Below are 12633 nucleotides of genomic sequence, written 5' to 3' on the forward strand. Positions count from 1 at the left end.
TAAGTCAGAATGTCTCCTAAGAAAAGGGGAACTGCTAAAGGGAGTTTTAGAAAGTGCTTGTTTTGATGAGCATAAAGATAATATGCTGTACTTTTTCTCGCATTGCCTAACCAGGCTCTGTGCTTCACGCGAGGCAAGGAAGTCATCGGTACTATATATTTGTTGTTGTTTTGCTTTTGAGTCACATTTGAACAGCGCTCTGAGCTTTCGAATGGGAACGGGGATTTTGAATGCGAGTCCAAGGTCTAGTGTTCTTAAAAATAAATAAATAAATTGCCCCCCAAAAATGCGACTTATACTCTAAAATGGCTTGTACAGGTTGCAATGGCGGAGTCCAATCCAAGACACGCTTAGGACCGCCCCTTCATTTGAATAATATTTCGTCCTGACAGAGTGTGTGTTTTTACTTTTATGTATGCATGTATATATATATATATAGTTGTTTTTATTTCCATTTATATTTATTTTTGGGGATTTAATTTTTGAATTGTATATTTTACATCTGTTTTTATTTTTGCTTTTATTTATTTATTAACATATTAATTTTGGCGGTTTTGGTCCTCCATAGGTGAGACTATATACCTTTAGATTAAGCACAATTTGATTATCATTTAATATCACTAGTTTCATTTTGCAATTATAAAAAACATCAATAATGCAAAACACAACTAGTAACACAACAAAAATATAGTAAGCTGAATAAATATGGCATACTCAACAGCTATGGTTTATTTAAATATAATAATATGTGCACAATATTGCAACAGACATATTTGTCTAGTTTTGCAACTTGGCTTGCTCTAACCAACAAGTCCGAGGATGGAAGTTGCTGATGTCATCAAGGGCCAGCTGGTAGAAATTTAGCGAGTGAATTTGAAACCAAATTGATCAAAGGAACAGTCTCATTGCTAATACAGTTCAAATTACATCAGTCAGCTCTACTGATGTTGAAGACTATGGATTCATTAGATCGACATGGCAATGTGGCACATAAGAGGCTGAAATTGCCAATAAAAAAAAAAATCAACATCCACTTACAAAACAGTATCATGTGCAACCAAGAGAAAAACAGAATTGGGTAACAGAATATTGATAATGAATTGATACAACAGTTGCAATTGTACCGTACGTAAGTTTTGGCATGAGGACTGATGACCCAATCAGAGGCAGAGTAGGGCGGGTCATGCCGAGGAAAGCAATCCTTTAAATGCTCCCCCGAGCCGCAAAGGTGACCCAAAAATTTAGCTCAGGCGAACTGATTAGCCCTTGTACGCGGGATACTTGATCGAATGATCGCGACATGCGTTTGATTCCTGGGACGGACACTGCCGGTTACACACCAACTGCTACATGCTCTAGTTTAGTTTTAGAGTAGCTAGGCTGGTACTAGATTTTCAAAGTGGAAGTCAACCATAGACATTTCTTGACAATAATATGTTACTACTGTCACAAGTCTAAACATCACATTATGATTAATATTACATTTTTGGAATATGAAGAGTTATGAAGCAAAATCCAGCCATTTTTATCCATCTCGGGGCTGCCATTTTGCAACTTGCTGTCGACTGAAGATGATATCAATGTTGCAACCAATCAGAGCTCACCTGTTTTCTGAAGCTGCGCTCCGATTGGTTGTTACCTGCGCAACTGTGATGTCATCTTCAGTCGACAGCAAGTGGCAAAATGGCGGCCCCTGAGATGGATAAAAATGACTGGTTTTGATAAATACATTTTACATTATTTCGGGCTGCTTGTGTTACCAAACTGTTCTTAACAAGCCATGATCATTTTATTATTGTGAGAGAATACAAATGACAGATTTTTAATTCTTACATGTCACTGTTTCTAAAATAGGACTTTTTCTGGACTACTTAAAAATAAAGTGGTGAAAATTGAGAGTATACCCACTTTTCCAGGGACCTCTACACCACTGCTTCTTCTTGCCTTGCTGAACCCAATTGTTTTGTTTCCAGTGTGTGAAATAAGGAAGATAATATTCTGTACTTTTTCTCGCTTTGCCTAACCAGGCTCTGCGCCTCACGCGAGGCAAGGACGGCATCGGTACTGTATCTTTGTTGTTTTGTTTTTGAGTCACAGTGTGTGAAATTCAGAGGAGGTCATGATTTTGGACCTGAATGTCTTATCCTGGGACGGGTTTATTAATCTTCACTGATTTAATATGATGGGAGGAGCAACATGAACTCTGCAGTATTATTTTGTTTGCCAATTTAAAGAAAGACGCAACCACAGTGAATGTGGAAACGCAACAAAAGAATGGCCCATAATATGAAATTGGGCGAAAGAAGTGGAAGACAGCCCATACTTATCCCCAAAACAAACAATATTTGAAAGAGGCTGTAAATGCAAGCAAAGGATTTGCAATTACTGTAAATAGTACTGGATATTTCTGCAGAAATTGCGTGGGAATGCTGAAAAGTTGAATGCTAAGATTTGAATGCATGTGCTTATGAAGTAAATTGAAAGATAAATTACAAATTAACATTTTTTGATTGTAGTTAAATGACAAATGAATAAAAAAGAAAACTTGAACTGCAATCTGTCTAAAATAGAATTTAATAATTTCAGAGAAATTTTAATACATTTCCTGTCAGTTGGTATCGAACCATCGAATGTACTAAAATGTGGTCCAAGCGGTGTTTGAAACAGGTTCTCCGTGGTGGGAGGTAATTGCTCTAAGGACTGACCAAACTTGTTAAAATGTACGGCTAATGGCGTATTTATTTTGAAAAGTGTCATCTGTTGCTGAAATGCAACATGTATTTACTCATTTCAGTTTCATTATAATCCATTTTCTGATTTGATAGTCAGTTGGTATCGAACCATCGAATGTACTATAATATGGTCCAAGTAGGATTTGAACTGCAATTGCTCTATTGCTGAGTTACCTGTCTTGACTTGTTCAAATTCATTGCTAATTGCATATTCATTTTGAAAAGTGTCAACTGATGCTGAAAGATGACATGATTTAATAATTTCAGTGATATTATAATGCATTTCCTGATCTGATTGTGGCTTGGTATACATGTATATCACTTAGCATAACAGCCATGGATATATTTGCAATGTACAGTCGGAGCTAGGATTCAAACCTGCAACCTCCTGGTTGCTGGACAATGCACTTTACCAACTGCGCCACCAAGCAGTATCAGACACCTGGCAATGATGATCAATTGTATCTATGGAAGTGGGCGTGGAAAGTTGCATTCAATGTCTGTCCCATTGCAAATGAATGGGGAAAAGTTGATATTTAACGTTAAATTGTGCAAATACTGTAATACTGTAATCAGACAATATATACCCCGGGAGGCATGAATTTCAAGTTGAAATTTGAACGATGTATATCGGAAGTATTATGTGGTAGTTCTTTCACAGCAAAAAAAGTGTGGAGAATAAAAATCACAATAACATATGTGGGAATGCTTCAAAGATATGTATCAGAAACCATTTTTGGAGGGGGTGTGCGTTTTTGTATGAGTCAAAAATTACCTTGCTTGCTGATCTCACCCAATATAGTTCAGATAAACTGTACAGTGACTCAAATGATTAGGAACACAATTGTGAGCAAATATCATTAATGGGCTTTTATAATGACATGGAGGCTGAACAACAAAAAAATTATTTCATGTGTCAAAAGCTTGCAGTGATGTGTAGGCAGTAGATGACGATGCAATTTAAATGACAAATCATGATGCATTGGCTTGAAAAAAAAAGTATACATACAAGCACACTTAAAAAAATGAGACAGTAGATTGCCATGGATAATAAACAAGACCAAAAACTGTGATTGATGAGATTTTATTTTATAAAATGAATCAATCATCCATTACTTTATTGTTGTACAGCGAAAAAACATCATTATTACCCTCATTCAGAATGTCGCAGTGAATACAGACAACACATTGTCACTTGCTGTCAACATTCATTTATCTAACATGGGAGTCTGTAAGCCACTATAACAAAAAGAAAATACAATACATTCAATGCCCGGCTGGATGATGTGGCACGCAGGCAAAAAAAAAAAGAAAAGAAAAAGAAAACGACTGTACAGAAAATGATTTCCATGCAAACAAGAACAACATATGGAAGCTGACCCAGAAGAGGATGACAAAAACAGCCCTAAAATATAGCACACGATGGAAACATATTGCCACAATGACATTTTCTTGTTCATGCAAAGTTTTTCAAAAGCCCATTTCGATGCTGCCAGAATAAAATGAGTAGCTAGAACAGAAAAGTCAAACTGGAATTTGAAACAAATTAAAAAGTGTTGGCATGTTTTGAGGTGTACACTAAAACTGTGCTGTGTACAATATTTCCCGTTTCATGAACATTCTACAATTACATTTTTGGGGAAATAAAATTCAACAAAACTAATAAATGAGATTTGTAATTGTTCTATTTAAAGCAAAACATACATTTGAGATTGTCGGAATAAGGTCATTAATCATTCATATTTTCTTTTGCTTAAATAAACAAGTCAACGTCATTCACTCACTTGCTGCTTGTCTATAAATAACATCATCATAATCTACTAATTCTCACTTCACGATTTTCAAAGTAAAAATCTAAGCGAAACTGATATACTGTATACTTTTGTATGACAGCATATTAGGGTATAATTTTTTGGGGGGGTGGGGGTTAATATTTCAAGGAAAACCCCCCAAATTTGCTACTTTATAAAGAAAAACACTTGCAAACAAACATCCGAGTAGTACACTACGTGTATTTCTTGTAAGTTTCTGATTTTTTTTTCTCGCAAATTTGCCACTTTATAGTCGCAAATTTACGAGTTTTTTTTCTCACTAATTTATCACCTTATAAAGTCACAAGAAAAAAATTCTTGCAAATTTGCCACTTTATAAAAGTTTTTTTCTTGGAATATTACCCCCACTCTCTAAAATAAATATTTATACGTGGCTCTAATATGCCGTCGTACTTTCGTTATACGGTTGATGACTTGAAAATTGTGCTGTCATTTGCATCATCTATGTAGGAAAATGTGAGAAAAATATCAATAGTTTAATTATTTGAGACACAGTGTAAGAATCGCCATTCATTATTAAAAATTCATACAGTATATTCTTTTTTTATATTGATTACAATATGATGTAATAGTAATTAAAGTTGTTAGTCAACACATGAATAATCTTGGTGTTGCCATGTGGATCAGACAATATTAAGTATTCTCCCATATAATAATATAGATAACAATCTTTACAAAAATAGAGCACCTAGTCATGCTTTGTGTGATTGAACGGATGTATTAGTGTATTGATGATGATTCCATTGTCAGACGGCAGCCAATGTGGCCGATAAAACGCTTTTTGGAGAAGGGCTTTGCCTTAGCAGTGCTGAAGTGAGGCAACAAGTACAGCTAACAAGATGGAAGAACGTCCATTTGGATTCAAGGCTGCCGTGCTACTGTTTGCATTGAGCAGGTAGAATGAGCTGCCGGAGCTGGAGTTGAAGTTTATGTTGTAATAGTCTAAATCAGGCTCAGACCTGAGGGACCGTGTACCTTCACATCCACGCTCAATCTGCCCACTACGAAACAAAGCATCACTGATGAGGTCTGGCAGGCGCCCGTTGAGGTCCACTGAAGCCAAGCAGCCTTGGAAACCCTCTCTGGAAGCCACCAGTTTGGGAAGACTACCATACATTCCAGGACCCAAACCAGCAATGAATAGGTCGCCTGAAGAGATTGCAAAAAACAAAAACAAAACAACCTTAGATAATTCATTTTAATCCAAGATAAGTATTGAAACACACTTTAACTCATTCACTCGCAGCCATTTTCACTGAAGCAACCCCCTTTGCTCCCGGTTGTTTTACTGGATTTTGACAGATTTTGCAAGGCCCACAGAATATTGTGTTCTGTTGCTATAAAAACATGGAACCTACCAAAAGAAAGATTCGAGTCTCTTCTTTCAGCAGTATTTTTGTATCTGTTTTGTAGCAATTTGCATTAGAATATAGCTAAATTTCATCAGTATTCACAAATCTGTGGGGGGAAAAATACCATCTTATTGGTTGCTTGTGTCGCTAAAACAAGGAGGGCATATTCGATGCCATGGTGCCAAGTATTTTTTGAAGATATTTGCCGATTTTGGCTCAAAGCGTATTCGCTTCAACTGGCAACAATGGATTACGTCTCCCCAACGCAACGCCGCATGCAAATACAATGTTGTATCTCGACGGATTTTCGACACTAACACGCATTTTATTTTGAAGCTACCACTTTAGTTATCATCTGTTAAACTATAAATGCTTCACTGAACAGTGGATAAATGGACAGTTATTTTCTTTTTCTTCCATTTGAGTTCTTAATTTATTCAAAGAAACTTATTGTTTATTGTTTGCTTGGAACCTTTCTTTTAGCACATATTTCTGTAGGGACACATTCAGTTCTGGACAGGTTAGGCTGAGTCATTAATTAGACTGTCCGCTGAGGGGAAAAAACTCTGTGGGTTTTCATCGCCTTGAGCAGACGTAGCCTTCTCTCAAAAGGGAGCAGAGTGAAGAGGCCATGAACAGGGTGGGAAGGGTCAGCAATAATCTTCCTTGCCCTTCTTAACGCCCTGGAGTCGTGCAGGGAGCAGCCGATCACCTTTTCCGCAGAACCAATCACCCGCTGCAGCTTGGCAAGGTCACTTGCTGCAATGGTGGAGAACCAAATGATGATGGATTTTGTGAGGATGGTTTCAATGATGGCCGTATAAAATTGGACAGATTGAATTTCTTTAACTGCCGCAGAAAATACAGCCTCTGCTGGGCCTTTATTAGGAGGACTGTGGTGTTGTGCTCCCACTTTAGGTCCTGGGAGATAATTGTGCCCAAAACGCGACATGTCTCCACAAAGGATACCAGCATGATGGGAGGAAGAGGGGCTGCATTCCTCCGGAAGTCGATCCTCATCTCCACGGTCTTTAGTGCATTGAGCTCCAGGTTATTGAAGCTGCAGCAGCTCCGCAGCCGCCCGATCTCCGCCCTGTCGGTGTTATGATTGGTGTCCTGTCTTCCTTGTTAGGTTTTGTTTGCACCTGTACTCGTCATCCTGTTCCCTTGTGTCATCCAATCATCGCCCCCAGCCACTTGTGTCTTGTCCAGGTGTCTCGTTGTCTCGTCAGTTGGCTTGTATTCAGTTCCCTGGTTTTGTTCAGTCTTGGTTGGATCATTGTCGCTGTCACCACTCTTGTGTTTGTTGTTACTTAGATTTTTGGTCATTTCAGAACTTTGTTGGTTTTGTTTATTTAGAGTTTTACCCAGTTCCCCTGTTAGTGTTTTTGTTAAATAAATTGTTTTCAGTATTACATGCATCCCTGCCGTGGTTCTCCTGCCTCCCTACATTTGGGTCCTCCACCCCCAACATCACAGTAGGCAGTCTCAACCCTTCCGGAGATGAGGCCCACCAGGGTTGTGTCGTCAGCAAACTTAAGCAGTTTGACCAACAGATGGAGAGAAACACAGCTGTTGGTATATAGCGAGAACAGTAACGGGGACAGGACAGCCCTGAGGGGAGCCGGTGCTGATGGATCTGGAGCCAGAGATGTTCTTCCCCAACTTGACCCGCTGAGTCCTGTTGGAAAGAAAGTCTGTATTCCACCTACGGGTTGGATCCGGCACCTGCAGCAGGGACACCTGGTGCTCCAGGATGGGTGGGAGAATAGTGTTGAAGGCACTACTGTAATCCACAAACAGAATCCTAACATAGTCCAGATGTTTCAACACATAATGCAGGGCCATATCCACGGAGTCCTCCGTGGATCTATTGGCCCTGTAGGCAAACTGCAGCGGATCCAATTGAAAGGACCAAAAAGGCACTGGCCTTGTGGAAACCCTGGATCCCCACAGTCCAAGCAGGCAGGCTGCAAGAAGAAATGGCATCCCTGACTGATCGGAGCGAGTTGCTCTGGCTCAAGTGTGAGCAAGAGTTTTCTGGTACAAAGAGAAGAGTGAAATAATCACGAATGGAAGATTAAGCCATCTGAGCAAAGCAGGAACAAGTGGAAAGAGAGCATGATGCCAAAGCAAAAATGAAAAGGATTCCTGCTGGAAGTAACAGGCAACTTGGAGCAGCCAGCGCATGACGCAGCTTAACAGGCCAACCAAACTCTGCTACCCCAACATCCCAGGACATCACCGGGAGATGAGCCGAAAGTTGTTTGATCTCCAAGACCTGAGCAAGGAAGATGTCCTAAAGAACAGACTAGTGGTAAAATCAATAGAGAGCAAGCTTCCAGACGCCATGAAGAGCGACTGGCTCCTTCAAGTGAGCAATCCTGCAAATGGAATAACACCAAGCAACCACTTTGACTGCCTGCTCCAGTTTCTGAAGAAACAAGAGGAAGTTCTTGAGAGAATGGAGCAGCTGACAATTGTGGATGATCCTGGACAATACAAAAGGAGAAAGAGGAAGAGGAAGTCTTTCACAAAGGCCGCAAAAGGAGAAGTATTGAATGGTGCATGCATCATGTGTGGTGATGAGGAGCACACAGGATGACTATTTGCCTGTTAGAGAATTTGACCAGCCAGAGAAAGAGGCTTTCTTGAAGAAGGCAGGAGCATGTAGAAAGTGCTTAGGCTCTTACAGTGAAAGAAGGATGTCAGAAAGGTGTTTGCTCAGGTCACCATTACCCCCTCTGCCCAAAGGAAAGGACAAATAATGAATGCAGTGGAAAAGTTGAAAAAAGCAGGAGAACATAGCTCACACAAGAACGAAAGAAGTTCTTGGCTGACTTGCCGACAGACATACTAGAAAAGTATGAGTAGGCCGAATGTTGTCACAGGAGTAAAGCATACCACAGATGAAAAGAAGCAGATGGTGAGTGAACTGAAAGAACTTCCAGTCCTCATGATGCTTATGCAAGACAGATATATCACCCACAAAGCTGCCAGACACCTCCAGTTAAGGGGCAAGGACATCACATTGGTCATCCAAGGGGTTGGTGGAATGGCAATGAGGGTTACCACCAAGAGGTACACCTTGAGAGTAAAACCCCCAGAGGGTAAAGAAAGTGCACATCAGCTTCTGTGCTATGGATTGAATGAAGTAGCCAAAGTGCACCAGGCAGTTCAGGGTTAGTGCAGTACATGCCAGCGACCATAATTACATCATACTGGGTGCTTATAATCTTTGCTCAGTGTAGACACAGCCAGTGTCATACTCAAGTGGCAATATTTTGTTGAGCTTTGATAAAGTCAAATGAAATAAATTTTTGTCTCTTCTCAAAGTGTCTTCATTGTAGTTTGAACACTTTTAAAACCTCTAGCAGTTGCCATCCAAGCAAAGTCTTTTTTCAAAGACGCCCCTTCTTATTTCAGCAATACAATTCCAAGACACATTTTGCAGGTGTTACAACAGAATGGCTTCATTGTGAAAGTGTGTGAGTACAACAATGGCCTACCAGAAGTCTAAACCTGTCTCCTATTGAAAATGTGTGTCGCATTATGAAGTGCAAATTTATGATAACAGAGATCCCGGACTGTTGCGCAGGTGAAGTTTCCATCAAGCAAGAATGGGAAAGAATTCCACCTACAAAGCTTCAGCAATTACTGTCTTCAGTTCCCAAACGCTGATTGAGTGTCAAAAGTTAAAGCGATATGACATGCCCCTGTTCCAGCTTTTATGGAATATATTGGAGGCATGGAATTCAAAATAAGTGAATAAGTGACCAATAAAGTTGATCAATTTGAAAAGTAAATATCTTTTCATTGTAGTGTATTTAGTTGAATACATATTGAAAAGGATTTGCAAATCGCTGTATTCTGTTTTTTATTTACTTATTACGCAACATTCCAACTTCATTGGAATTGAGCTTTGTACATGGTATGTGGTAAATTTATGAATGTTTAACTAAAATCATGGCAAATAAAAGCTTCGTTGCATACCTTTTAGGTCCAAGTTCTTGGCCCCATTTATGCTCTGAACTGTGGCTGTCGCATCAACTTTCAGAGTATGTGTGTTGCTGTTGTCTCGAGTGATCGCCACATTGTGCCACTGGTTGTCATTCAGGGCTCTTTCACTTTTCCCCTTGATCAAATTCGGTCCATTTCCCAAGTCAAAAACATAATGGATATATCTGCAAGGGAGAACATTTTTATTTGAGAAAAAAAAAATCCTCCTGCTAAATTTAGTTTGACATGTGCATGAGGAATAACCAACAAGGAAAATACTACATTTATTGTAGATTGAGTTAAAAAACAAACAACAACAATTAACAGTTACTAACTCAATTATCAGAATTTAAGCTCAACATCAATCAATACATAATTAAATACCATTTTAAACCAATATTACTAGCATTCATCAGGTTTTGTCAGGTTTATTGTAGCGTTATCGACTAACTGTTCTATTTGCACATTTTAACCTAACAGTAATCAAACAGTGTCTTGTTTATAGTGTGCACAAACAAATGCGAATGCAATGCATAATCACTTATTTTGACTCATCATGAAGATGAACTAAAAAATATCAGCTCTGCTTTATATTTGGTTACGTTGACATTGGAAAGAAAGATAACTGAAAGTGGTGACAGACACTTAAGCCACACGCAAATGTTGGCATTGTTGTTTATACAAATATTATCCCCCCCACCCAAAAAACAAAACAAAAACTACAATCAAAATAAAATTAAATGTTTAAATGCATCAAATATTCAAGTGTCTCAGTTAGTACGGTACATTGTCAGCTAGGCTTATATCCAAGGGCTCTATTTCGTGAATGGCGCAAATCTGTACTGAGGTAGATTTGACCAGGTGTTGGTAATTTTGTTAATGTGATGGTAATTTCCTACTTCAGCCTGGTTCCTCACTTAGATTGTATTTGTACTAATTCTGCATTTAGAAAAAGAGCATTCAAACAAGTTTTCCTCATTAGAGTGTAGAGTGAAAGTTGCCATTGGCTACTAGTGTGGACTGAATCTGGATAGAAAAATTGTGTAACTGAAATCCTTTACAGTTACAGGGGGAAAACAATCACAATCAGATTACAGGTACATTATTGAAAGACTATTCTGCAGGATTTGTAAAAAAAAAAAAAATTATGCGAGGAGAGAGATGCCGGCAGTCGAGTCCTCGCCCGCTATCAAACTTGTCGGCCAAACAAGCTTTCTCGCAACACTCAGTAACTTTTCAAACCTCAACAAATATTTTCATAACTCTTCTGATGAAATATCGACTTCCAGCTAGTTAAATGGTGCCTTTGTCAGGGCCTGAGGTGGTCTGTAACGCTTTTACCTGCAACTTTGCGGGAGGGTGACAAGAACCCTGCCACAGACACACACAAAAAACACACAAATGTGGACTGCTTTACGGCATACATCACTTCCCTCTTTCCTATTGTGACCAGATTTTCATGAAATTAAAAAGTGGGACGCTATATAATATACAATTTTTTTTGTCAAATAACATCACTTGTCAGTTTTCGGGGAGCATTCAGGGTGCGAAAGATGGTCAACATGCACATCAATTGCTACTGCTAAATTGCTAAATGCTATTTTAGTTGATTGTTCAACAGCGCTAGTCAATGCGCTCACTATTAGTCAACTTTTTTTTGCTTAGTCTCGATAGCTATTGACAATTCTGAAATTACATTACAAGTCGAATGTTATGTCGTTATGTAGTCAAAGGTTATGCTGCATTCGAGGAAGGTTTATGAGTCGGATTTTTCCCGCTCGGAGTGTCCCATTCCGCCCTCAAAGTGTTTGAGGCAAATGTAAACAACAAAGATAGCTCATTACAATACAGTCTTTGTTCTTCTGGTTAAAGCAGTTATTTCAAATCACCTTTGTGTCACTTACATTTGCCTGGAACACTCGGATTAATCCAATTTCTCACTTACCACGAATGCAGCATTTATCCTCTGTGAAACGACGCACTACGCTCATTGAAAAGCATTGGATCGTTGTAATTTGAGTTGTGAGGATTATTCTTTATTTAAAATGTGATGAAATGCCTGGTTTATATGCTAGTCAGAGTAAAAAGCAATACAATATGCCAAGGAAATGAAGCATTGCATTGTGGAAACTGCAGAAATGCCCAGATGTTCGGCATTGTCAATTGGAAGCTGGCTGTGCCGTTTGTAACATTGTAACATTGTCTGACCGGCAACCGCAGTGGATCGCATGATTTCCCATGATTCTTAGATGCGAAAGCAGGAAGTAGTTTAGAGCCGGTCCCCGCCTGCTACCTATGTCTGTCCAGCTGCTACCGATTAAATGCAGATGCATATGAGAACGCAAACGTGCATTTGGAAGTAAATAGGAAGGAATTTAACAGTTAAATTACTTTTTAATGGCTTTATCGTATGAATCACTATGACAACTGTGTGATTGATGTACACATGGCAAAAATGGGACGCCTGCGTAATAGCAGAACAAAACAATGAGGTTGGCGAAATCCACCAGGATGTGGGACCCAATCCTCAAAACCAGGTTTGTCCCGACCAAAACGGGACATCTGGTTGCCCTACCCTTTTTCCTATTTGTTACAAAGACGGAAATCGATTTGAACATCTACGTTTGATTGCTGTTGTCATGGCAGAAGCAGCAAAAGAACAAAATAAATGAAAAGTTTTGTCTGAGGAGACATAAAAAAAGAAAAAGGGAGGCTATC

At 39.1% G+C, this 12633-nt stretch overlaps 1 protein-coding gene across 9 annotated transcripts in view; it reads right to left on the reverse strand.

The window, feature by feature from the left end:
• The window catches only part of nrxn3a (neurexin 3a), a 170112-nt gene that overhangs the window by 27812 nt on the left and 129667 nt on the right, over positions 1-12633 (reverse strand). For all 9 annotated transcript variants that reach the window (XR_013294023.1, XR_013294014.1, XR_013294017.1 and 6 more), the window contains exons 16-17: positions 9910-10100; positions 5540-5713 (exon numbers count right to left, since the gene is read on the reverse strand). Coding sequence is in view for 5 of the 9 variants with exons in the window: in XM_077564961.1 (XP_077421087.1) it covers positions 5540-5713; positions 9910-10100 (365 nt within the window). In the remaining 4 variants the exon portion in view is untranslated. The remainder of the gene's footprint in view (positions 1-5539; positions 5714-9909; positions 10101-12633) is intronic.

The sequence above is a fragment of the Vanacampus margaritifer genome, chromosome 1, assembly GCF_051991255.1.
Source record: "Vanacampus margaritifer isolate UIUO_Vmar chromosome 1, RoL_Vmar_1.0, whole genome shotgun sequence".
NCBI classification, from domain to species: Eukaryota; Metazoa; Chordata; class Actinopteri; order Syngnathiformes; family Syngnathidae; genus Vanacampus; species Vanacampus margaritifer.